This window comes from Martes martes, assembly GCF_963455335.1.
Source record: "Martes martes genome assembly, chromosome: 12".
Taxonomy (NCBI): Eukaryota; Metazoa; Chordata; class Mammalia; order Carnivora; family Mustelidae; genus Martes; species Martes martes.
This window is the reverse complement of record NC_137900.1, coordinates 58,363,733-58,390,071: the sequence shown is the minus strand read 5'-3', so window position 1 is coordinate 58,390,071 and position 26,339 is coordinate 58,363,733. Positions and strand designations below refer to the sequence as shown.

General features: G+C 47.9%; 1 protein-coding gene across 1 annotated transcript in view; it reads left to right on the top strand.

Annotated features, from left to right (window-relative positions):
• B4GALT1 (beta-1,4-galactosyltransferase 1) overlaps positions 1-15,810 on the top strand; it is a 51,728-nt gene extending 35,918 nt beyond the window's left edge. The window contains exons 3-6 of the mRNA XM_080820388.1: positions 7,511-7,698; positions 10,145-10,267; positions 12,481-12,585; positions 12,805-15,810. Of these exons, the coding sequence (XP_080676514.1) occupies positions 7,511-7,698; positions 10,145-10,267; positions 12,481-12,585; positions 12,805-12,937 (549 nt within the window). The 3' untranslated portion in view covers positions 12,938-15,810. The remainder of the gene's footprint in view (positions 1-7,510; positions 7,699-10,144; positions 10,268-12,480; positions 12,586-12,804) is intronic.
• The last annotated feature ends 10,529 nt before the right edge of the window (positions 15,811-26,339 follow it).

Sequence of the window (26,339 nt, the reverse complement as noted above, 5' to 3'; positions counted from 1 at the left end):
TCTTCCTTGAGCACTGGGACCTTCTGGATCCTGGGGGCCCAGGAGCATTATGGGAAGACTGGGAGTGGCTGTGTCCCACCAGAGCTCGTGTGCTGTCCCAGTGACTAGTCATTTCCTTTGCTGTGTGTTTTCCTCTCTCCCCATCCGTGGCTTGGTCCATTCTCCTGGGGAGTGTGGCAGAGCACTTACAGGTACTCACAGACTCATGAATTGCCTCCCTGGACATTGTTCTGGGAAACGTCATTTTCCCTGTGCCCCTGTGATGTCATGATGGGGAGTGACAGCTTCTTAGGAATTTGCCTTTGCCCTGGAACAAGAGGGGTCAGAATGCCACCCCCATCCTTTCTTCATAGCCTTGACATTGCCTCTCTTCCTTACCTCTCTCCCTTGCATCCATCCTTGTCTCTTCTTTTTTTTTTTTTTTTTTTTTGTTCTAGTGGGGCCCTTTTGCTTTTACTTGTTAATCCTGTTTGTAGCAAAGCAAGCTGAAGGAGGAGCTCCTCTCTGTGGTCTGCTTCTTACTCTCCACCTACCTCCTCTTCTGTGCCCTCCACCTCCTAGAGAGAGAGAGAAAGAGAAAGAGAGAGATGAGTGCCGGCCTAACTCCTGCTGTGACTGCTGCCGCCGCCGCCACCACTGCTGCCACCCTGGTAATGTCCACACACCCCAAATCAAACCCGAGCCCGGGCCCTGGGGTCTCCAGGCAAGGTCATAGTCTCTGTGGGCTCGCTTGGAAATGCTGAGGTCGCTGGAAGCCAGCCTGTTGTGCAGAGGTCTGAGATGCTTTGCCTTAAAATTAAGCCACAATTGAGCTCATGCTGTTTGTGTATATCCTTTTGTGTCCTGCATTTTTCTTCAATTCTGTGTCATCAGCATCTTCCCATGTTCTCTCATAGCCTCATAATCTCCACTGTCTGCACTCTCCTAGTCGGTGAGCATGCGGCTTTACCGTAAGGAGCTTAGCTGTTCCTCTGCTAAAAGGCATTTAGATAATTCCCACTTTCTCCCTGGTGTCAATTCTGTGCCTGCTTGCTTCCGCATTTAGAATCTTTTCTCCAGGCTAGATATTCCGACACGGAATTACGGGTTCAGAAGCACTTTAAATAGGTTTATAGTCCTTCATATAAATGGTCAAGTTCCTTTAAGCCCTTTATTTTCTAAAATGTTTTCCTGAAGAAAGATCTCAGGGCCTCAGATCCAGGGAAGGAGAAGGACATCCTACTATGGCTTCTGTAGAGCTGGGGTTTAAAAACTCCATTCTCTGCTCCCTTTATACCCAGAATCCCTGTTGGACTGTGCTATCCACTCAGTTCTCTCTGAAGGCAACCTAGGGCTTCTGACCTGTGTTCCAGTCCAGCTGGGGCTATGGATGTGCTTATTCTTGCCCTGAAGGGCCCCATTTCCTTTACTCCCTGGATGAAGAGCTGAAGTCTCAGATCCGGGTCTTGTTGAGAGCCTTTTCCCAGCTCGAGGCTACCGTATTATTATGGTTAAGAGCCGAGGCCCAACTGCTGTGAAATCATGGGTGAGTGGATATTAGCCTTCCATGAGCTCAGCGTTTGTATAATCCCAGCAATTCTCCAGGGATCACCTCCCAGCCAGCCTGTCTACTGCCCCGGGTTCCACACGTAGGCCCGAGGGTCAGTCCCGCCACAGGACAGCCCAGCGAGAGCTTTCTCTGCTTTCCTGCCACCCACTCGGCCGAGGCCTTTGCTTTTAGTGTCTGATTGGGCACAGAAAAACATGCAAGGGGAGTTTCAGCAAACATTTCCACTGACTGTAGACCTGCCTCCAGATGTGTGGGTTTGAGAGCCTGTGGGTTATTATGGGTGTTGAAAAGGCGTGTGTGTGTGTCTTTGTGTGTCTTTGTGATGGGCCAGGGCATGTGTATGGAAACAAAATTGTCTCTCCCATCACAGAGATTCTGATTCATTGAGTCTTGGCTTTGACTTACTGTTTCCAAACTCATTGTTGCTGTGTCTTTTGGTGAAGGGGCCAGGTATGGTCAGACCCCAAGCTCTCTTGGTTGGGGCAAGTGTCTACTGGTATATGCACATGGGCCTAAAATCCAGGGAGGGCAGGGTGGTTTAACCAATCCTTTAGAGACTGTTAGAACTTGGTTAAGGGAGGCCTTGGCCTTCTGCAGTTGATCGTGTGTCTTGTAATAAAGAGAAGGCCACTCTTGCTTTAGCCATAGTCAGGATTTGCCTGGGGATTAGACCAGACTCTGGTACCCATTTTAAAAGCCTTGCTTGTGGGTACAGTGCACATGCCCAGGGAGCAAGTGAGGCATGAAATGGGAACGTGGAGCCCTTGTGTTAGCCCTTGGAGGAAGGCGTTCTCTACCTGCCCACCATGACTGCCTACTCTCTATCTCATATGAATCATGCACCAGCTTCCAAGCGGATCTCCCTGCCTTCAGTTGTGGGGTAAGGCAGAAGGCCCTGCTTGACATGTAAAAGCCTAATCTTCATTTAAAATCTTCAAGGGCTCCCATGGCCTAAATTAAAGACAAAGCCTGAGTACTTTAGCAGAGTTCCCAGCCTTCCCCTTCCCGGCGGGATTTGGTCCACATTCACCCTCATGTCTTATTCTGGCTTCCCCATTCTGTATTTCTTTTCGCTTCTTGAATGGTTCTTTTTTTCCTCACAGCCTTTACAAATGCTGCTTTCTCTTCTAGGAGCACTCTTCCCATGCCTTTCCAATCCCCTAGGATTTGATCAGTGTCTTCATCTCCATATCACCCCATTATAATTGCCTGTTTAAGTCGGAACTACTCATAACTGGGACTGTGTCTTTTCCTTTTGTGTAGCTCTATAGCTAAGCCTGAAGCAGACACCCAATAAATGACAGGAGTGACTATATGAGATAGAGGGAGAAGTATGATCCTTGGTCCTGTTCTGTCTTTGGAGCTGGGTTTTTTCTTTTTTCTTAACTTTTTTTTTCGTTCTGCTAATCCCCTTATTGAAATATAATTATATACCATGCGATTCGCCTATTTAAAGTACATAATCCAGTGGTTTTTGGTATATTCGGGAGCTGTGCGCCCATCTCCATTATCAATTTTAGAATATTTTCATTGCACCAAAAATAAACCTGGAATTTCTTAGCTTCTACATCCCTTCATTCCACCCGGCCCTAGGCAACCACTAATCTACTTTCTGTCTCTACGGATTTGCCTGTTCTGGGCATTTCATGTAAATGAAATCATGCTTCATGTGGTCCTTTGTAACTGGCTTCTTTAGCTTAACATGATGTGTTCAAGTTTTAGGTGATAGCCTGTATCAGCATTCATTCTTTTTTATTGCTGAATAACATTGCATTGTAGGGATATACCACATTTTATTTATCCGTGTATTAGTTGGCAGACATTTGGGTTGTTTCTACTTTTTATCTACTTTGAATAATGCTGTTATGAATGTTGGACAAGTTTTTGTGTGGATATAAGTTTTCATTTCTCTTAGGTAAATACCTAGGAGTGGAATCACTGGATCATGTGGTAACTCTTTGTTTATCTATCTGAGGAGCTGCCAGACTTTTTTCTAAGATGGCTGCACGATTTCCCATTCCCACCAGCAGTGTATGAGGGTTCTGTTTTCAAAGGACATACCACTTGCTCTCTCCTTAGTATAAATGAGGGCTCTAGAGAAAGGTTTTAACAGTCTTAGAACAGGTTGCTTCTGATGCTTAGGACATTTGTCCCTGTCATCTGGATCTGCCAGAAGGGCCCTGGGTTCATTTCATGAGGTGTCTGAAGGCAGTCTTTTCCTCCTCTCCTCTCCCTGAGAAGCTTTCCCTCTTCTGACTAGCATTGTTAGCTTTGCTTGACTGACTGTTAATACCTATCTTTAGGGATAGGCCCGGTCCTAAAAGTTTTACAGGTTTTTCTGTGAGCTTTGATCAGTGAGACAGCTTCTCTGTCCAGCTGTGGGAATGTCATACCATTTTTGTCTTTTCTTCTTTCTTCCTATCCTCTCCTTCTGTTATGAGGAGCCAGTTGCTCTTGAAAGAAGGAATATGTATAACTCTTATCTACCAAAGTAAGATGAAACCTGCACTAAAAAGCTTGGCTTTTCAGAGGGACCCCTGCTCTCAGAGCTCCATCCAGTTCCTCTTCATGTGTGACTGGGTCCCAAGCACATCATACCTCTAAAGGTCTTGGACTTTCTCCTGCTATAGAAATTCTCATTTTGTGAGCCACAGGCTAACTTACTTGAGCCCTAATCCTTTTTAGAATCCCTTCCCCTCCCCTTCCCCACCCTGCCCCACCCAATCAGAGAAGCAGGATTTGGAAAGTTTCTTGAAGCTGATTGGGAAGGGCACACACAAATGATAGAGGAGAAGTCTCCGTGTTGGATTTCTGGGAGGCAATTTGAAAGATCTGTTCAAGATGGATGGGAAGACTTACTCCTGTAATAATGATAGTAGCTGACATTTGTTGCCAGACAGTGTGCAAAGGCCTTTTCATGCATTGTCTCATCTAATAAAACCCACCTGTTGTCATCCAAATAACCAGATGAGGAAATGGAGACCTACAGGTGTGGTTTACCCAAAGTCACATAGCTAAGAAGCCAAGAAGCTGGCATTCCTGGGATAAAAACACATGTGTCAGAAAAAAAAAATGCCTGTGTCAGTCTCCAAAGCTATGTATTTGGCTTGGCTGGACAGTAGTGGTGCTTGATCAATATTTACCTGAGGGTAGGAAGCAGAAGACACACTGGATGCATGTGCCCATTGAGAAGAGGCAGGAATGAGGGCTGGTTGTCTTTCCACCTGAACTCCTCCTATTAGTGGTGGGGGTTGGAAGGCTTGCCAGGGCCTGTCTTTCTTATCAAGAAGGCTACCCAAGGTGTTATACCATTTCACCCAGAGAAGCCAAGAATTGACTTTCTGTAATCCCAGGGGAGGAAGGGAAGACATGTACTTTACTTATCTACCATTCTGCTGCTCTGATGTTCCTAAGGACCCTGGTAGGAAATTAGACCTGTAAGAATGTACCCCGCCTTTTCCCTCTCCCAGAATCACAGAGGTGAGGCTAGGTTGAGAGGAGTGATATACAGTTCAGGCTATTTTAGAAAACTGCCTGACTAATTTAAACTGTGGACCAGACACTGAAGTACCTTACTGAGTTGAAGAAGCTGTTATGCCGCAAGTGGGGAAAAGGATAGATTTACTCCTTGGGTTTCTCCTCTAGGCTGCCAATGTTCTTGGGGCATGGTGCCAGGGGTGCCCATTCATGGTTCCAAATTGGCAGTTCTTGGGAGAGGAAAAATGCTTAGTATAGTCTCAGTCAGACATCTCCTTAGTTCAGACAGTCATGGCTAGCAGGCCAGGCCCTGTGGCTTGGGCATGTCCATCAAGAGCTTCCTGCCCCTGTTTTAGAGAATGTACCAAGAAAAGGGAGCATTGGGTGGCCACCCTCTACAATCTACGACCTGGGTGTGAAAAGGCTTTGTTGGGATACCCTTTCACTTGTTGGAAAAGTGGTCAGTGGGGCTGAAAATATTCAGAGAAAGCTAAGTCTTAGGGTCTTCATGGGGCTAGAGGAACAAGACGGAAAGTACCAAGTGCAGATCTCTCTCTGCATTGCCAGAAGGTTCAAGGGTCTGAGAAGAAGGTAGTAAGTCTGGGTTGAGATAAAGGTTGTTAGAAGATTGTTGAGATGTTTAAAAGCACATAAAACACTTATCCTGTACCTTATATGTCCTATCTCCCAGTGAACTTTAGCAGTGTGTTGTAATAATAGTAATTACAACAACTTCATAGTTTTCATATCTGGTTTCTAGACTTTAAACTTCTTTTTACCTCAAGACTTACAGAGAATTAGCTGAAGGCAGGATTCTAAATGACTCTTAACTGGTGGGTACAACTAAAGAACACAGTGCGTGCCATTGGGCTCAGCCTTCTCCTTTCACCACGCATGATTAGAAAGCTTTATCGTGGACTGAAGAAAGGAGCTCTTGTATAAAATGTTTCCTTAATTCATTCACTATTCTCTTGACTGCTCTTTCTGACTTCCTGATACTTGTGTTTCTTAAGTGGTTGGTTTCTCTGAGTCACCCACCTGAGGCTGCACAGCTGTAGCACCATCCATATTCTCTGTCCTCACACAGGCAGCCTTCTAGAGCACCAGTTTCCAAATCTTTTCTTGGGGGCCTGGAGAGAAGACGTTGGGGAGCCCACCTTGGAAGTTGTGTAACCACTGTAGACCCTTGTGAGATATACTTTCCCCCAAAGTTGAAGGCCCTGATCTTGTTGATTCCAAGAGGGGTTGGGAGAGCGTGCTAAATGAGGATTTCAGAGTGCCAGGTCCAGCTCCAGCTGCATCACTTTTGTACGTTAGTTTCTTCATGGCATTGTTGGGAGGATTCTGGCTGGGATGAGACTACACATGTGGAAGAGCGTGTGGACTGCTAACTGTAAGGGTGGCAGTGTCGATGTTGTTTCTGTCCCTGCTAACCTGGGGCTGTGGTTCAGAGCGGAGACCCTTGGTGGTGACCCTGAGGGAGCCCTTGGTTGAAGCTTCCCAGAATTGTCATCTGCCGTTGTTTGTTGAAACCCAACCCTTGGTCTATGCATCCGTCTATCCATCCATCTGACCGTCTGTCCATCCGTCCATCCATCCATCCATCCAGCAGTTGTTTGTTGAGCTCTTATTGTATGCCAGGCAGTGTTCTAGGCATTGGGTGAAGAAAAAGTTAAAAATTCCAGCTTTCATTGAGTTTATATTCTAGTGGGAGAACTGAAAATAAGTAAATGAAATATGAAATACCTTTGCACCAACAGACTTGGTGCTTCGGGACCCAGTGGTTGGCATCCTGAAGCAGGTGTCCTCTTCTCTCTCATACACCCTGTTTCTGTTATAGCGTGTATCACACAGCTTCCCACCCTACGCTGTGAACACAACGAGAGCAGAGATTGACTTGGGTCCATGACATTTCTCTGGTACCTAATTTTATGACAGACATATGTGAAGGCACACAATATGTTGACCAAACCGTAGTCAGCCATACCAAGAGGGAAGAAGTAAAAAGTCCATAGGCACCAGTTTCCTGGCTATCTTTATGGGAATTAGTCTATATGAAGTGTGTTAAATACATGACACATATGTTTAAATGCTTTTTCACCTAACAATACTATCTTGAAAATCATTTCCTTGTAGAGCTTCCTTATTTTTTTTAACAACTCTATTCCATTTTAAGGATGTTACATCCTTAGCTATGTTCCTTAGCTATGCTTATGGCATTGTTTGCAATCTGTTGCTGTGATGAAAATCCCATGGTGAACAAGTTGTTCATTTTTGTGTATTTGCAAGTCCTCCATGATAATTCAGTTCCTAGAAGAGGGATTGCTGATGCAGGGCATGCCATTCGGTATTGATTTGTAAAGTGAGAGCAGAAAAAATGAGTGAACTAAGGATCACATGTAGTTGACAGGTCACCAGTCCGAGTGAGTATTCTATTCAGTCGCCTTGCGGTATCTGATAGCACTTGTTCTGTTTCTGCCCCAGGCTGGAGAAACCATGTTCAACCGTGCTAAGCTCCTCAACGTTGGCTTTCAAGAGGCCCTGAAGGATTATGACTACAACTGCTTTGTGTTTAGTGACGTGGACCTCATTCCAATGAACGACCACAATGCCTACAGGTGTTTCTCACAGCCACGGCACATTTCTGTAGCCATGGATAAGTTTGGATTTAGGTAAGAGATAGCCACCAGAAGCTACAGAAAACCTGACCACTAGGAAATGCAGCCCCTCCAGCCCAGGAGTATCCCTTTAGGTTCTGGAAGAGAATCCTTCCCCTGAGAACAGGGTGCTTTTTAAGCCCAAAGTCAGTTATGACTTAAGGAGGAAAGTAAAATCCAGAAACACTTATAACGTTACACATCCAGGCAAGAAGGGTGTTTGTGTTTGGGATGGCTCTAGCCTGTAGGCTCCAAACAGATGCTATATTTCCTTGCTTTCTTCTGTTCCCTCCCCCCACCCAGTTCAGGAAGCAAATTGGAATCATTTCCCCCCAGTCAATTCTTGGGTTTGGGTACCTTAGCAGGTGTACCTTGGTACTTAAGAAAGAACATGATTCTGTTTCCCTGCAAAGTACAGGCTTCTGTTTAGACATTGGGACCCAGACTTTTCCATCAAAATGCCCCTACTGAGGAGGCCAGCTGATGCCTCTCCCCAAGGGTACTGGTATAATCCAAAGAGTATTGTCATAGGTGGAAAATAGCCTTGTAGCCTTTTTTTTAACCTTAAAAAAAAATAAAGGCACTTTGTTCCATAACTACCCATGTTTATATTAACATAAAGTTGTTTTAAATCACCCACTAGTTGAGCAGACTGACCTTCCCCGCCCTGTTCTAAGTCAGCCCGAAGGTCCAAGAAGCTGTGTGCTGGGCAGCCCTGGCTTCGGCTGACTGCCCCAGTGTGGCAGGCCCGTGCGAACCTGCAGTCCCTTAGTTTAGATACAGATGCTATCTTTCAGACTCATTTTATTCCCCATGATTTTGTTCTATCCTCCCTTGCTGGGGGAACAAGGGCTGAGAGATGCAAACAGGGACGCTAAGGGGCACCTGGCTGGCTCAGCTGGTAGAGTGTGTGGCTATCAGTGGCAGGGCCATGAGTTCAAGCCCTATGTTGGCCATGGAGCCCGCTTAATTAAAAAGGAAAGAAAAGAAAATAGGGATGCTGTGAAGTCATTCCCCCAGACCAGCCCCTAAACTTGCTATCTTAAAGAGAGGAGAATTTGGCCTTAAACGTCACCCTGCACCCTCCTAACTTCCCTCCCTACCTTCCTGTTCGTGTATCTTCTCTTTGAGATACACGAGCTCAAACCTCGCCCCCTCTTCATTCCCCGCCTTGAAGCACAGTGGTGATGACCTCATTCTTTGCCACAGCACCATGCCTGTCTTACCCAGAACCAGTCAGGCTTGGGGGACAGGCGGTTGGTCAGAGAAAACAGCATGGGCGGCGAAACAGAATCTCATCATCTCAGCATGTACTTTCCTGGGAGGTCACCAAGAGTCCTTTCTGTATAAACACTGATTGTGAGAAATCTTATTGGCCTGGCCACCTGGTTCAAACCCTCCCTTGTAATCAGGCACAGACTGTAGTGTGAGGTATGCCCAAAGGTGGGTGACTGGGCACCTTAGGGACAACACCTGGTTACAGATGGATTACCTTTGACTCATTAAAGCAGGCCCCAGGGATCTTCATGGATACTCACAGTCAGATGTCCTGAATGTATTTGAAAATAATAATTGCACTTTTTTTTTCTTATGTTCTGGATGGTTTGGCTGACTTCCCTCTTGAACTCTGAGTTAGAGTTTTCCTTAATTTGTGTGATGGATTTTAGTCTCTCTGGATTCCAGTAAAAGCCCTACTGTGGGTTAGTGCTGCACACAAAGTCGTCACAAAACCACAGCCTTTAAAGGACCCATGGGAAAACCTTTGTATGGCTTTTGGACATGACCTCAGTCTTAACATTTCATCACCATTGAAAGAGTAAAATACAAAAAGGTGTGGAAGGATGAGAGTCCAGATGCCCTACTGCTTGAAAACGTGTCAAAATAGATTCACCCTTATATATTTTGCTAGGTCAGGATGTGGTAGGAATTTCCTAGAAAATGTTATTTTAGCAGATTTTCAGAAATACTGTTTTGACTGTTGGGGTCAGTTTTGAGACCAGTATGCCTGTGAAGAATGAAAGTTAGACTGATAGATGGGCTGAGGGTAGGAAAGGAGGGCATGACCGGGTGGGCACAGGGAGGCTTTACTGTAATCTCAGTTTCCAGGACCTCCTGGATAAAGATTTCCCATGCAGGAGCAAGACGCATAGAAAAGCAGATTCCCGAATGGGGCACAAAAGTGGGCTTATGCTCTTGTCACTAACTAATTTTCCAGGTAACCACAGAAGCAACACAGTATTCTTAGAGCAAGATTCTACTTTTTGATATCTGTGTCTTCTCTGAGATCATCTCAGTTTGATAAAAAAAAAAAAAAAGAACAAAGATAACCCTCATAAACCTCAATTAAAAAGTCCCAGAGAATAAAGATAACGTTATAAGTGTTTATGCTTTGAGCATGCTTTATTTTGAAAAGTCAAGACTTACCTAACCACTGGTCTTTGTGTGTGTGTTTCTCCCCCAGCCTGCCTTATGTTCAGTATTTTGGAGGTGTCTCTGCTCTAAGTAAACAACAGTTTCTCACCATCAATGGATTTCCTAATAACTATTGGGGTTGGGGAGGTGAAGATGATGACATTTTTAACAGGTAATGGTTACAACTTAGACCTCTTTCTTCTCTGTCTCCCATCACTCCCAGGTTTTCAGTTAGCACCTGGTCATTCTGTAAGGATTGCTCCTCAGGTGGGATACAGTCCCCACTTGGCCCACATTCTTTTTTTTAAGATTTTATTTATTTATCAGAGAGGGAGCATAAGCAGGGGGAGTGGCAGGCAGAGGGAGAAGCAGACTCTGCACCAAACAGGGAGCCAGATGTGGGACTCAGTCCCAGGACCCTGGGATCATGACCTGAGCCAAAGGCAGATGCTTAACCGACGGAGCCACCCAGGCACCCCTTGGCCCACATTCTAAAGTGTGCCCTCCAGTAGGTGCCACAGGTGCTGAAGAATGTCTTTAGGAAAATTAGCTTCTGTGATTTTTGCATTAGCCTTGGAACATGCAAAATGAGAACCAAGTGAAGGGTTGAGTTTAGTTTGATTCATACCACATGCTGTTTTGTCCTGAAGAAGTAAGCATGTATCCTTTGCAAAAATTCGGCATTTCGTTGTGGTCCTGTTTGATTACGAAACAAGTTTCTTTGGGCTGGATCCTAAGTTCCTTTACAGAATCTCTGGGTTATTTGTTTATTCTGGAACATTTTTACATACACAAACGAGGATTGAGTAGTATAATGAACTTTAGTGGACCCAGCCAGCCCCAACAACCATCTCTCCATGGTGAGCCCTGCCCCATCCATACCCCAGGGGCTCCTTGTAAGCTGGTAAACCTTTATCATGGGGGTTGTCATTGCAGATGGTAAAAAATAAAAAATAAAAAATTCCAGTGGCATTTGAAACCACATTCTGCCCAATTCTCTCTGGCCATGGAGACTTAAACCCTGCCAGCTGTGGATAAGAAGTATCTCCTCCCTCTGGGAGCTAGTCAGAGCTTGTCATTGAGCTTGATAACAGAATATAGCCTAGCACCTTCCTGAATTGGGGTACATTAATTTGAGCAGTTCACAGAAGGTGTCTGTCAGAGCAGCACCCAAGTCAGTCACATGGAGCTTAGTACGAGAACCTGTCATGGACCCAAGTCTTTGCTATCAGCCTGGGAGAAAACCAGACTTGGGAGCATGTGCCCCTTCAGCATACAGAGCACTGAGTCCCGCAGGCCCAGTGGGAAGGCCGCAGAAGCCCCAGACAGGGGATCTGCAAACTTGCTTCCACGGCACCAGCTGGGCAAATGGGGCCTCTGGGATGGTGTTCAGGGCTGAGGTGGCACCACAGACGTGAGCTGTGGAGGTTAGTGGGGAGGGAGCTTTGAGGGTGGAGGGACTAGAAGCCTGTGTGATTTGTGGAGCAGCCTTCTTGAAAGATAAGGGGTGTATCTGTTATGCACCTGCTCGCCAAGTGCCAGGCACAAGACCAGCACTGGGGGAGATGAGGCCAGAAGAAACCTTTAAATTCTCCAGGGACAGCCAGTCCTGCCTCTTAACTAACTTGCCGTGTTGCTGTCAAGGCTTTGGTTTGGGTCATCATTCCTTTCCCCCAGACCTACACAGACTCTTCCATCCTGTTCTGGCTGGCTCTTGTCTTGTTCTCTGCTCTCTGTTGTTATGGTACTTATCAGAGAGACTTCCCTTTGGCCAAAAACCTTTGGGGAACTGTATATTATGTCCCTTTCAGACACTGGTACTGATCATTAGGATGCTATAAAGCTCTGAGAAGGCCTCCATGATGTAGCCTTTGCCCTTCTTCCAGTCTCATCTCTGGCCACTTCCTACTCCAGACTCTACCAGTCCCCAGAAGTTTCTGTTGCTCACTGAGGGCCCTGTGTTTGCTCTGTCTCTCTGCCTTTGCCTCAGCTGCCCTGGCTGCCCAAAATGCTCTAGCAGACACCCCTTTGCTTTCACAACTGGCTCTGCCTAGTCTTGCTTAGGGAAAGTGAGTGGCTTCCCTTCCTGTGCTCAGCCTCCCTTCCCCCCTCGCTTCCATCCTGACACTGATGGTCCTGTGTTCTAAGTTTGCACTGTACGTTCTATGAGGGCAGGCACCCTCAGTGCCTGGCATGGAGCAGTCACCAACACAAACTACAGAACCTGTGGTAAAAGGACATGGGATACCACAGCGGGCCGGGGTGTGGGCTGAGTGAGAACAATAAACAAGATGGTGGATGAGGCACAAGTCTTTCAGCCAGGGCTTTTGGACCCCAGCCTCATGGCAGCTCTACAATGATGACTTGTCCTTTTACTCCTTGCAGATTAGTTTTTCGAGGTATGTCTGTATCTCGCCCCAATGCTGTAGTTGGCAAATGTCGGATGATCCGCCACTCAAGAGATAAGAAAAATGAACCCAATCCTCAGAGGTGTGTTCTGCGTTCATTTACATGCCTTCTTTCTCCATTTAGATGGGGGGAGACTACAGGAATGAGGCTCTGGAGAGGGCTCCATGCCTTGAGGGAGAGGGAGGGTTCTGTCCTTGGGACTGGCAGGGTAGGTGGGCATGTGTGAAGGACAAATGTTTAATGCTTTTTTCTTAAGATTTCTGTTTTGACATCAACCCATCGCCTATCTTTTCCTTGTAGGTTTGACCGAATTGCACATACAAAGGAGACCATGCTTTCAGATGGTTTGAACACACTCACTTACAAGGTGTTGGACATAGAGAGAAATCCGTTGTATACCAAAATCACAGTGGACATCGGGACACCAAGCTAGCATTTCGGTACACTAATAAGAGACCTGAAAGTGGCCAGGGACCATTGCTGTGCGTCTCTGCCAATCTGCTGGGCTGGTCCCTTTCATTCTTAACAATCAGAGTGATAGGCCCCCTTCATTCATCATTCAGATGCCTTTCCAGATGACCAGGACGAGTGGGATATTTTGCCCCCAACTTGGCTCAGCACGTGACTTCTTAGCTCTACAAGGTGTTTGTAAATGTAGAAAACATCAGCCTTTGGGGGATTCTTGGTATGTTCACAGTGTCACCCCAAAGAATCAGTACGCAGCCTGAAATTTGGTGACTGTGGGACTCATTCCCAGTGATAAATGCTAATTTGTTGTGAAGTAGGTAAGAATTTCGCTTTAAATTGTGGTATTCTTATTACTTTATGAAAAATTGGAGAGTGCTGCTGAAATCGGATTGGTGTGATGTTTTTTGTTTGCATATTTTAACAGAAAAACACAATCTCAACCATCCTACTTTTACCCCCTCCCCCACCTTCTTTTAGTGGTATGCAACTACTACAATCACTTGTGTGTGTGTGTGTGTGTGTCTGTCTGTCTGTCTGTCTGTCTTTTCTTAGCAAGGAGATTTTTAAAACTTGAGCCTCAGACCTTTTGCCCTGCTAATGTGTGAATTCCAAGGCAACATTAGTCACCAGAGCAAAAGCCTTGGGTGTTCTCACATTCAGTGGCCTTTCTCCAGATTGTCTGATTTCTGAATGTAAAGACTTTTTTTTTTTTAAAAAAGCAGTTTGTAGTATTTTAAAGAAAGAACAAATCAGGTTCTAATTATGATCTAGCTTGATTTTGTGTTGATCCAGATTTGCATAGCTGTTTAGTGTTAAATCATGGCAATTTATTTTTCTGAGCATGCTATATAAACTTGAATTTCCTATGTATTTTTATTGTGGTGTTTTAAATGTAGGGAGGGGATTGAGCATTTTTTAGGGGGGGAAAATAATGTATACTGTACTGGCCACGAACGGACCTCTGATTTAGTCGGCAGGCCAGGTTTTGTGAAGAGCAGAATCACCCGGGGCCCATTGAGTGTAAGGCCTCCCTGGTCAAGTTATCCTGCTAGACCTCTGGGGGAGGCAAAAGCCTAGGCCTGCTGGGCAGAGCTCCCCACCTCCCCCGCCTCCCCAGGTGGGAGGGAACCTCCACCCCTCTTCCAGCCTACCCTGGGACCTTCCCATAGGGCCCTTTGCTGTGGAGGTGTAAATGACAGCAATCCCGTTGTTGTTTACTGACCGGGAATCTGGGGAGGGGGAGGAAATCACTGTTCTAGCCCCTGTGGAGTCTGGGGGCCTCTTCCTTCTCTGTGCTGGCCACACTGCCTGGCCTACCTTTCCGGGACCTGTTCTCCTTCCTCCGCCTTCCTCCTTTCTGTTGCCTCTCTCCTTCCTTCCTCCCGTTTTTTTCCCTTTGCCTCTTGCCTGTTCCCTAAAACTTGCCTGTGGCACTCAGGGTCAAATAGACTATTCATTCTCCAGCATGAATGTGCCTTCTAATTAGAGATCTAGAAAGAAGTTGAGCTGAACCCTCCCACACTCCCCCACAACTTCTCTGGTGCCTAAAGCCTCCCATCCCCCTCAGGTTTTTAGCAGGTACTCCCACTCCAGGGAGGCTGACCCCCAGGGGTGTTGTCTCCAAACCCATCTCTGTTGGGAGAGGTTTAGCCTCCCTGGGATGAGCTGCACAAGGCAGTTGCTACCAGTGGGCGTCCTTGCTGGGTCCAGCCTGGCTGGGCTGAGCGCAGAAGATTCAGCTGTTTAATCCCAGGGTTGACCCCTCAGCTGGTGGTAGCCTGGAGCCCCACCCCTGTCTTCTTGGGAACCAGCCCTTAGTGTGGAGGCTGAGCTGGTGCCCAGCCCCAGACTTACCTGTGCCTTTATCCCTTTGAGCATCTTGGATGCTAACATGGTTCTTTTCCCAGAAGCCTTTTTTATTGGTTAAAAATTATTTTCCACTGCAGAAGCAACAGGGCCATGCAGAGGGTATTCTTTCTTTCAGTTCCCCGTTCCTTAACAGCGATGTCAGTGGAACCAAGAATGACCGCACTGAGAGGAAGTTTTGGGAAATGCGAAAAATGAAGGCCTCTTTTTCTGTCCCTAGATCCTGACTTTTCCAAAGTGCCTTAAAAGAAAGGAGACAAATACCCTGGGTGGTAATTTCTTTTTACTTACTTTATTCTTAAAGAAAATTCTGACTTTGTTTGTTTGTTTTCCTGTTACATTTTCCTTTATGTTCCATTGGAATAGTCAAGTATGTGGTTCGTTCTCAGAACCAAGGGAAATCCTGCTTCACTTGTTCCCCATTTGCTGACCTTCTGGTGCTCTCATGGGGCCCACTTGGGCCCAAGGTTAGGCCCGGATGCTTGCCTGGTTCCTAAGATGCTGCAGGTCCTGTTTCCTCCCTGAGAAGTTCAGGGCCGAGGGTTCAGGGAGCATTTCCTTCCCCTGGAAGCTGTCACCGTGAAGTTGTGTGCTGCATCTTTCTCTTGTTTCTCTCCATCCCGTTGCTGGTGACCCTGTCAAGTGGCCTTTGGGAAAGATGAGAGGGCAGGGGTGGCATAAGAGGGTAAAGGAAATGCTGGTGCTGGCTCTCGGTCTGGGCAGGGGTTCTGCTGACCTCACAGCCGGGCGTGGGCTGCACCACTCAGCCAGGATGGCGGCTTTCCTGTCCGTGAGACCTGTTATGTATTTCAATTTCCCATGTATGCAAATGTATGGATTTACTATTGTAAGTGGGCTGGGGGGGGTGGTGGGGGAGGGTGTGTGTCTGACCTTGACCTTGGTGTTCAAAACAACTGTATTTTTGTCTTTAAAATCCAGTAATATAACGTGAATAAATGACCTTATCTTTGTAACCTCAGGTGGTTTCTTTTCTGATTTCCGGGGTCTGGGCTCTCCCAGGGCTGGAGGGAAATGATTGGGACTGCCTGCTGGGAGAATCAGAGGAAAGCAAAGGGCTGCCACCTGTGCCCCCCTCATTGTGGGGGTGGGAGGTGGGGTGCGGGGAGCACCTGACTGTGCTCCGTATACCCCCACTGGAAGCAATTTTTTTTTTTTGCTTTTTTTTTTTTTTTTTTTTTAAATTTACTTGAGAGAAAGACAGAAAGAGAGAGAATGAGTCGGGAGAGGAGCAGAGGGAGAAGCAGACTCCCCACTGAGCAGGGAGCCTGATGGAGGGTTCCATCCCAGGACCCTGAGATCATGACCTAAGCCAAAGGCAGACACTTAACCACCTGAGCCACCCAGGTGCCCCTGTTTTCGAGGCTTAAAAGGGATGACATGTCAGACATAATGACTGGCCCCTCACAGGCACTTACTGGCAGTAGCTGGTACCTCATCAAAGTGACATTTCCCCTAGTGGGTCTCTGGTCACATTCTGCTATTTGCAGCAGACGCCAGGATTGTTCTGGGATCATCCTCAGAGCCATTGCCACAAGGTGTTCACAATAACTTGAGTGGGTATTCTACAAAACAAGATTTCTTATCAGCCCCAGGAAATGTAAATATTCTCCAGGGTCTTGGTTGTGACTCAAGGATCATGAGGCATTATGAACTCCAGGTGCCTCCTCCTCCTCCTCATTGCCCCCAGGACCAGACATCAGCAGCCTCTTCCTTGCTGGCTAGATTGACTTGGCATCTGGAAGAAATGTGTCTGAGGAAACCAGTGTGCAGAAGAGGTTACCCTTGCTGTCCAGGCTGATGGAGCTGTGAATGTGGGACCAACTGGGAAACAGGAGAAGGAAGGGTGGCACTTTATAGCCCCCACAGTGCCATCTGGCTGTCCCCACCCATTCTTGTGACTGCTAGAAGGATCCCTAGGGGCTTCAGACCTGAACAGAGGTGGCCCTGGGCTCAGATCTGGCCTTCAAACAGGAGATGACAAGACTATGGTCCTTTGGACAAAGTGCTGCCTTAGAAGGCTTTGTAAGCTGTAAGGTCTGGGTTAAGTGGGGCACCCTTCTATCCCCAAAGATGCGCATATCCACTCAGATACATACATACTAATATGCATAACACACCTGACATGTGCCTATGAGAGACGAAAGTGCCTGGGTTCAAATCCTGCTGTTACCTCTTCCTAGTAATGTGACGTGACCACTCCTCTTCTGGAGATACCAGGACCTCACCAGTCATGTTTTCCCACCCCTTCCTTGCCGCACACGAACAAAGATGTTTGGAAGGGCAGCACTGGGGCAGAAGGGGATTTGAACCCCTGGTAGGCTCCAAAGGTGCCAGGAAGGGAAGAAGGCAGGGGGAAGGGGGCACAGACAGGCTCCTGGGGTTGGCCACTTCCTTGAGGTGTGCTCTGTCTCTAGTCTCCCACTTCACATGGACCCAGACCAAGCCTGAGCCAGGCAGAGTCTGGTACTCATGAGTGTGGATTCGGTGGGCGCCAGACCCCCCCCAACACAGTACATTTTTCCATGGGAGGATGTGACCTGGATGCCGAGTCACTGACTGACAACCGTCCTTTGGAGGCAGGGCTGTGGTGCCAAGCTTGGCGCATGCTTGTGGAGGTACAAGAGTGGGACCTCCTGAGGCAGGATGGTTTGCTGCTGGTGACAGAGGGAAGCTGTGTGTGGGGAGGGTGGAGGGAGAGGTCAAGGAAATGAGAAGGTGTCCAAGTTCTAGGTGTTGCCAAGTCTCCACCACACTCCTAGGCTCCCCTCCTCCTGTTTGTTCCAGGAGGTGAGAGTTTGGACATTCCCAGGGGCTGATTTCTTAGAACTGGAACTTCTTAACCCTGTTAGAAAGGAAATGAGGTTTGTCTGGCTGAGCGGGTCATGCCAGACAAGCCTCATTTCCTTCTCTGGCAGAGTCCCCGGGCAGGGAACGTGGCTGTTGCCTTCATCTGGGCTCAGGAAACTATATTCGAGCTGTGAGGCAGAGGAACCTTCAGGGCATGGTTGTTGTAGGGAGTGTTAGGGTCAATAGACCAGAAACCAAAGGGCTATGACACTCCAAGGACATCTGCCCTTGAGCAAGATGTGTGCCAGGTCACCAGGCAGGGGGCCCAGGAAGATGGCCAGGAAAAGGCCATATAAACAGCAATCATTACTTCTGGCTCTTTCTGCCTTCCCACTTACTGTGTAACCCTGGGCACGTTGATTTGCCTTCCTGAGCCCTCAGTTTGCTCTTCCTCTGTTTTAGAACTTGCTCTCAGAATCCACGTCTGGTCTCCCCATGGTTCTGCCCTTCCCCCAGTAGAAAATGCCCTGATCTTGGGTTTCCTCCTGTTCTTGAGGTGAACCCTTCTTATCACCTTGAAGGAAGTCACTTTATCTCTGAGTCTTCATTTATAAAAATAGCAGGATCACCCCCAACCACCCTGTGCAAATCAAAACCATGCTGAGATACCACCTTGCACCAATTAGGATGACTGTTTTAAAAAAACAACAACAACAGGAAAGTATTGCTGAGGATGTAGAAAAATTGGAACCCCTGAGCACTGCGGAGGTAGGAATGTAATACGGTGCAGAACCTGTGGAAAATCACATGGTGATTCCTCAAAAACTTAAACATAGAATTTCCATGTGGTCCAGTAATTCCACTTCAGGGTATATATGCAAAAGAAATGAAAACAAGGACTTGAACAGCTATTTGTATACCCACGTTCACAGCAGCCTTATTCACAACAATCAAAAGGTGGAGATGACCCAGTTGTCTGTCAACAGATGAATGGATAAACAAAATGTGGTGTATACAGACAATGGAATATCATTCAGCCTTAAAAAGTAAGGAAATTCTGGGGCGCCTGTGTGGCTCGGTTGGTTGGGCATCTGACTCTCGGGTTCAACTCCCATATGATCTTGGGGTCATGCAATCAAGTCCTGTGTTGGGCTCTCTGCTTGGCCCGGAGTCTGCGTGGGACTCTTCCTCTCCCTCTTCCTCACACACTCTCTCTCTCTCTCTCTGAAATAGATAAAGGAATAAAATCTTTAATAAAAAAAAAATTCTGGGGTGCCTGGGTGGCTCAGTGGGTTAAAGCCTCTGCCTTCGGCTCAGGTACATGATCCCAGGGTCCTGGGATCAAGCCTCGCCTCGGGCTCTCTGCTCAGCAGGGAGCATGCTTCCCACCACCCCTCTCTCTGCCTGCCTCTCTGCCTACTCGTGATCTCTGTCTGTCAAACAAATAAATAAAAATCTTTAAAAAAAAATTCTGACACACACTACAACATGGATAAACCTTGAAGACATGCTGAGTGAGATAAACAAGTTACAAAAGGACAGATATTACAGGAGTCCACTCACTATATGAGGTATCCAAGTCGTCACATTTGCAGAGACAGAAAGTCGGGTGATGGTTGTCCTGGGGCCACAGGGGAGAGTGAGCAGAGGGAAGAATGGGGACTTAGTGTTCAATGAGTCCAGAGTTTTAGTTGTATAAGATGAAAAAGGTCTGAAGATGGATGATGGTGATAGTTGCACAATATGAAGGTACTAACACCAGAGAACTATGTACTTAAAAGTGGTTAAAATGATAAATTCTGTGTTACATATAATTTGCTATAGACTGAATGTGTCCCAAATTTATGTTGAAACTTTATTCCCAATATGATGGTATTTGGAGCTGGGGCCTCTGGAAGGTGGTTACGTCATGAAGACATAGGATTAGTGTCCTCATGAAAGAGACCCAGAGAGCTCCCTCATCCCTTCCTCCACCTGAGGTTATTGCAAGAAGGCGAGCAGTCTGAACCAGGAAGCAGCCCCTCACCAGACATCAAATCTGCCAGCACCTTAATCTTAGACTTCCCAGCCTCCAGAACTGTGAGAAATAACGTTCCCGCTGTTGATAAGTCATCCAGTCTATGTTAGTTTTGCGATAGCAGCCTGATAAGACTAGGATAGTATATTTTACCACAATTTTTTTTAAAAGGAGGCAGCTCCCTGTGGCCCAGCTTGAGCTCCTCCTGCTCTGGGTGTGGCTGAGTGTGGCGGTGTGAGTCCAGCAGCCTCCTGGAGCTCTTGAGTATCAGAAGAGCTGGCCAATTGGGGCATGCCACCTGGGGATGTGCAAATCGCGGGTGCTCAGCTTGATTGCTGACTCCAACTTGGTGCTCTGCCCCCCATGACGGGCTTTTCAGTCACTGCCTTTGCCCAAGACAAACACCCTTTCCTAAGGAAGCCAGATGCAGCAAAGCTATGACATAGGCACAACTGTCCCTTTGCCAAGGGGGTCTGGGTGGAGAAGGTGAAGCTTGGACTCTGGCAGTTAAGATATCAGGACTAAGGGGCAAGGAAGCGCTTATTCGCAGAGTGCCCCCTTAGTTCCCATTCACTGTTGGCAGAAAGTAGGGGTTGAAGTGGAGGCTTTTTAAAGGAAGAAAGGACAAGCTGGGCCAGATTACACCTATGCATGGAAACAGTCACCTAGACGGGTTCTGTCCAGATGAAGGGGAAGTCCCCCAAGGGTCAGCAGGGAGAGCACAAATGAGTTCCGGAGGACAGGAGGGACTCTTTGGAGAGATGGTCCTATGACATGGTGTGGGTGAGGCCAGGGGAACCTCCACCCCCATGCTGCTAGACTGGTACAGCCTTTCTATGAGTGGATTGTAGAGAAGTTACTCCTTTTTTTTTTTTTCTTGCTAAGATTTATTTAGAAAGGGAGGGGGGCGCCTGGGTGGTTCAGTCATTAAGCGTCTGCCTTCGCCTCAGGTCATGATCCCAGGGTCCTGAGATAGAGCCCTATGTCGGGATCCCCACTCAATGGGAAGTCTGCTTCTCCCTCTCCCACTCCCCCCGCTTCTGTTCCCTCTCTCGCTGTGTCTCTCTCTGTCAAATAAATAAATAAAATCTTTAGAAAGAGAGAGAGAGGGGTGCCTGGGTGGCTCAGTGGGTTAAAGCCTCTGCCTCCAGCTCAGGTCATGATCCCGGGGTCCTGGGATCGAGCCCCACATCAGGCTCTCTGTTCAGCAGGGAGCCTGCTTCCCTTCCTCTCTCTCTGCCTGCCTCTCTGCCTACTTGTGATCTCTGTCTGTCAAATAAATAAATAAAATCTTAAAAGAGAGAGAGAGAGAGAGTGCACATGCGTGTGCTTGAGCTAGGGGATGGGCAGAGGGTGGAGAGAAAGAACCTCCAGCAGACACCCCACCAACCCACTGAGCATGCAGCCCAATGCGGGGCTTAATCCCATGATCCTGAGATCATGACCTGTGCTGAAATTGATAATCAAGATGCTTAACTGACTGAGCTCACCAGGCGCCCCAGGAGAGAAGTAAATCTTAAACGTGGACCTATCCCTCGACCTTGCACTTCAGCTTCTAGGAATTTATCTGAAGAAAACAAAGCCGTGCACCAAGATGTATGTTTTACTCAGCCAGTGCTTGTAAGTTGAACACTTAGAAGCTACTGTCAATGGGGGCCTGTGCTAGGGAAAATGAGGGGCATCCAAGCAATTAAGTACAGTGTGACCATTGAGAATGATGAAGTGGATCTATATTTATCGACTGGGAAGAGGCATATGGAAAAAAAGCAAACTACACAATGGTATTTCCATATACAGCAGGGAAGTGTATGAATAATTTAGGGCAGAAATTACTCTGTAATTGTTTTTGGGAGCAGATGCATGAGCAGTAGAATGAAGAGATGATCTTCCCTTCTCTGCACAGACTGGACAGCCAGGCTCCCATTTGGGGGTAACAATCTTTAGGGTTTTGGGGGTTGCCTGAGGGCTGAGGCCATTAACAATGCCGGCCCCATTGAAAGAGTGAGCTGGATAGTCCCCTGGGGTGGGGGTTGCATTCCCTGCTAGTGCCCTGACTTGGAAGGAATCTAGGGCTTCCTCCCACAGGGAATGATGGAGGCCTGCGGCCCGTTCACCCGTGGTAGGACGTGGCATACTGTGGGGATGTGGCATGCTGTGGGGATGCTCACGGAGGCCAGACAGCTGGGGCTGATGAGTTTCTAGCTATTCTCTCAGATTTAGAAAAATAAAGTTAGGACATTGCTTGCCACTCCTCCCTGAGCACAATGGGGTAATGGAAGTATTTGAGATCAAAAAGAAAGGGAGGGGACTGTTCCCTGGCTCTCAAGGAGCAAGACTGGCTTGAGGCACCTGATCGGGACCCTGTGAAGAAGGTGAATGTAGGAGGAAGCTGGGGGCCCCCCCACTACTCACGGGGTCTGGGATCTTTGGCCCCAGAATTTAGGAGCTCTGTTGCTGAGGGAGGCCCTGACATCTGGATTCTGACACAGATTTGAGCATGGAGCTATTGCAGACTCATGTCCGGTCCAGATGTGAGTGCTAGACAACAGGCCTGTGCTCCTGGACCTCGTCCCTGCCTGGGGAGTATGTGCCAGAGGAGGGGGTGGGATAGCAGGCCTTGGTATGTCTCGAACTTTGAATCCCTGTCTGGTAGGGTGCTGAGAGTTGTGTGCCCAGCCTTGCCCCACCCTGCTCAGCTAGCTCCATGGGGCCCCACCAGGTGGAGTTTTCTGTATTAAGAAATCTGGACATGGTGAGCTAGGGGAGGTCATCCAGCCAGCGCCTTGGGCCTTGGTGTGAACGAGTCCTGTTGTTCTCTCAGTAACTTTGGCGGGCTCTGATAACAGCAGCCCAGGAGACAGCCCAATTCCAAGGTCCCAGCTCTGTAGTTGGCAACTTCACCAAAGGCATGTCAGCAATGAGGGAGCGAGCAAGGGAGGCTGAAGGCAGACGGGGTGAACGGGTGAACAGCTGTGTGTGGGCCCTTAGGAGCGCACCTGGCACTTTCCTACCTGTTCTGCGCTGCTCAGACGTATTCCCCATCACAGGGAACAGAGGCTCAGGGGGGTCATGTGACTTGCACAAGGTCACACAGAGTGCGTGTCTGACCCAGCTGTCCTGAGTTCCACTGGCCACTGGACCATGAGCCAACCACTCATGCAGACTCAGCAGCCCTTCCTCCCCAAAACAGGCAGCAGCTAGAGGCTTCGGGCTGAGTGGCGCCCCACCCCTGCAGGAAGATGTAGCCCCTCTGCAAGCCTGATGTCAGCAGCAGTGCCCAGGGAAGTGCAGTGCAGGTCAGGGACTGGGCCCAAGAGCATGGTTTTTCATTTGTGTGTTTTCTGGTTTGTTTGGTTTTCCCTTTACAGTTTAGAGGACTTGGGAATCAGGCATACCTCCTGGCAGCAGCTCCCGGAGCAGGGATGTCTGCACTACCACAGTCTGGGAGACACGTGGGGTGGCGAACACTGAAATTCTCCACGAGGATGCAGGAGACCCGGGTCATGGGGTATGAGGAGGAAGGGAGACCCCGAGGGCTGAGGCCCCACATGGCCCTGAAGAAGCAGGGCTGCTCTCCGCCTCTGGAAGCCTTGCTCTGGGAAGCAACAACCTGGTTCACTGCCGGTGCAGCTCCTTCATGCAGCTGCACAGCACCATCCCTGCCCGGGGCTGACACCTGGCCTCCAGGAGGATTCACCACAGCTTTGCCCTGAGGCTGCGGAGACCAGCGGCGTGGGGTGGAGAGAGACCCCTGGACTTGTGTTCAGCCCTCCTTTGGGTCCTTCTGGGCCCCTATCTCCACCCCCTTCTACCATCCAGCCTCTGCCCAAAGGAGGGCAGCTGCCACACCATTCCCAAGCCCCCTGAACATTCTCAGCCAAAGGCACCTTCCTAAATGAAGCCAGGGCTGTGTTTTGATTGGGCTGATGGTTCCTGATTTTCAGACAGGCTGAGCCAAGAGCATTCAAAAGCTGGTCTTTGGGTTTGACTTTATCAGACTTCAGACCTCAGTGATTCAAGTTTCATGTGGTTTGCCCGGGGTGGGAGCTGAGCCAGCCGCAGTGAGACTGTGGAATGAAGAGGGAAGACCAGCTGCTGAGGACAGGAGAGACCTCCCCCATGACTGCTTTGTCAGCTCAGAAGCCAGCCTGGGCTCTGCCTCTGACTCAGGTGCTAGGCCTCAACTTTGTCTCTCACAGGGCGGGGGCTTGGTGACTGGTGGGTTCGGCTGATGAGCTTGGCCCTGCTGGCTGCCCAGGGCCTGTGGGCACTCTCCCCATCTTGGGCCTGCCCTATCTTGTTGCAAATTCACTGCCCACACCTTCCAGAGAGTGTTCCAGGGCTTTTCTTCATGAGAAACAGGGCCTGCCAGGCCTTTCGCTGGCCCGCCACCAACTCTGAGGTGAGGACATGGCTGGGAGTGCTCTGCTTTGGGGAGATGCAGGCAGTAGAGGAAGCTAAGGAAGCCCTGGATGGGGAGCCCGGTGTTGAGCCAATGGGTGACCAAGGCCAGAAACTTGGGGGGGGGTGGGAGGGGATGGTGGCTGTGAGGGCCCTTTAGGTCTGCCAGCCATGGTTCTAGGAAAACTCTCCAGGCTGTTTTATTTCTCCATCTCCTTCTGCCTGTTTGAGGTTGCTGCTGGGGTGCTTAAGATGGGACTCAAGGCCAGAAACAAAGGTCCCCTTTGTCAATCCAGGAAATCCGGGAGGGGGAGGGCGGAAGGAAAGGCAATTCCTGGCAGTTCTGAGGCATTCCCAGGGCATGGTTCACAGTCCAAAGGGAACTAGGCCTTTGCTGTAAGCCTCCCGGGGAGGCCCTGTCGCTCTTCCTTCTTTAGTCTGCAGTACCACCTGGACTGAGGCTGCAAAACCATGAAGTTCCGCTTACAAGGTGAAACACAGACTTGTCCCAAGGGTCTCTGGGGGCCTAGTTTCTGTTTTCTCCCAAATGCTGTTAGAGACAGACCAGAGCATCAGAGCATCAGCCTCGCACCATGCCCTGGGAGGGCCCCAGCCCTGAGCATCTGTGCTGGAATGTCAGCCTCCTGCTCAATTCCCCCTGCAGGTAGAGAGGGCCACTCTCTTACAGGGGACTTGGTGTTTGGGCCCAGCTGCAATCTACAGGAGAGGAGAGGGGCCCACCAGAGGCTTTAGCGCTATGGAACAAGGTCACTGCACTTGCCTGGAAGGCAGTAGTCATCTCAATGGACATAGCCTTTCCCACAGGTGCTCCCAGCACTTGCCAGTTCACAGAGCACTTCCATAACTTCTGGTCTTGCTGCTGATGATAGCTTTGGGAGGTGACTGGGCCATTGGTAGAATGCAAAGGGTATGGACTTATATTAGGGCCAGATATATTTGGGTTCAAACACCTGACTTCAGGGTGCCTGACTGGCTCAGTTGGAAGACGATGTGACTCTTGATCTGGGGGTTATGAGTTCGAGCCCCACAGTGGGTATAGAGATTACTTAAATAAATAAATAAGCAAAATTAAAAAAAGACATGATTTCACCACATAGCCACTTTAAGGTATTGGGCAAATTATTTTTTTTGCATACAGATATCCAATTATCACAGCACCGTTTTTTGGAAAGGCTGTCCCTTCCCCACTGCTCTGCAGTGCCACCTTTGTCATGAAGCTGAAGTCCCATCATAACTGTGACAGTCTATTTCTGGATTCTATTCTGGTGTGTTGCTCTATTTATCTATCCTGTGCCAGACCATACCATTTTTTTCAAAGGTTTATTTATTTATTTGAGAGAGAGAGAGAGCGAGCATGCACGCATATATGCATAAGTCAGGGGAGAGGCAGAGAGAGAGAATCTTCAAGCAGACTCCCTGCTGAGTGTGGAGCCTGATGTGCAGCTCCATCCCACCACCTTGAGATCATAACCTGAGCTGAAATCAAGAGCTGGATGCTTAACTGATTGAGCCACCCTGGTGCCCCAGATTGGTTTTTAAATATTAAACCAAACTTGCATTCCTACAACAGAATCAATTTAGTCATAATCTATTACCCGTTTTACATAGTGCCAGATTTGATTGATTAATCTGTTTAGGATTTTTGCATTTATATTTATAAATGAGATTGGCAGGTAATTTTCCTTCTCATAATATCCTCATCAGGTTTTCATAATTTTTTTTTAATTTATTTATTTGTTAGAGAGAGAGAGCGAGCGAGCACAGGCAGACAGAGTGGTAGGCAGAGGCAGAGGGAGAAGCAGGTTCCCCGCCGAGCAAGGAGCCCGATGTGGGACTCGATCCCAGGATGCTGAGATCATGACCTGAGCCCAAGGCAGCTGCTTAACCAACTGAGCCACCCAGGCGTCCCATGGTTTTCATAATTTCTGAAGGAATTATTTTTCCTTTTTATTTCAATATTACATTTCTGTTCAAAGAAAAACATTATAGTTTGGATTCTCTCTTTTGTATTTTATTTCCATTTCATTAATTTCTGATCTAATTTTTAAGATTTTCTTCTACTCTATTTGGATATAATTTGCTTTTCTTCTCATACTTTGAGATTAGGGCTTAGCTCTTGATATATATTTAAATATATTCATTTGAATTTTCCCTATAAGCACATATTCAACTGTATTCTATGTGTCATGTTTCTTTTTTTAAAAAAATAAATTTTCCTTCTGTAAATTTTAAAAAGATTTTATTTATTTATTTG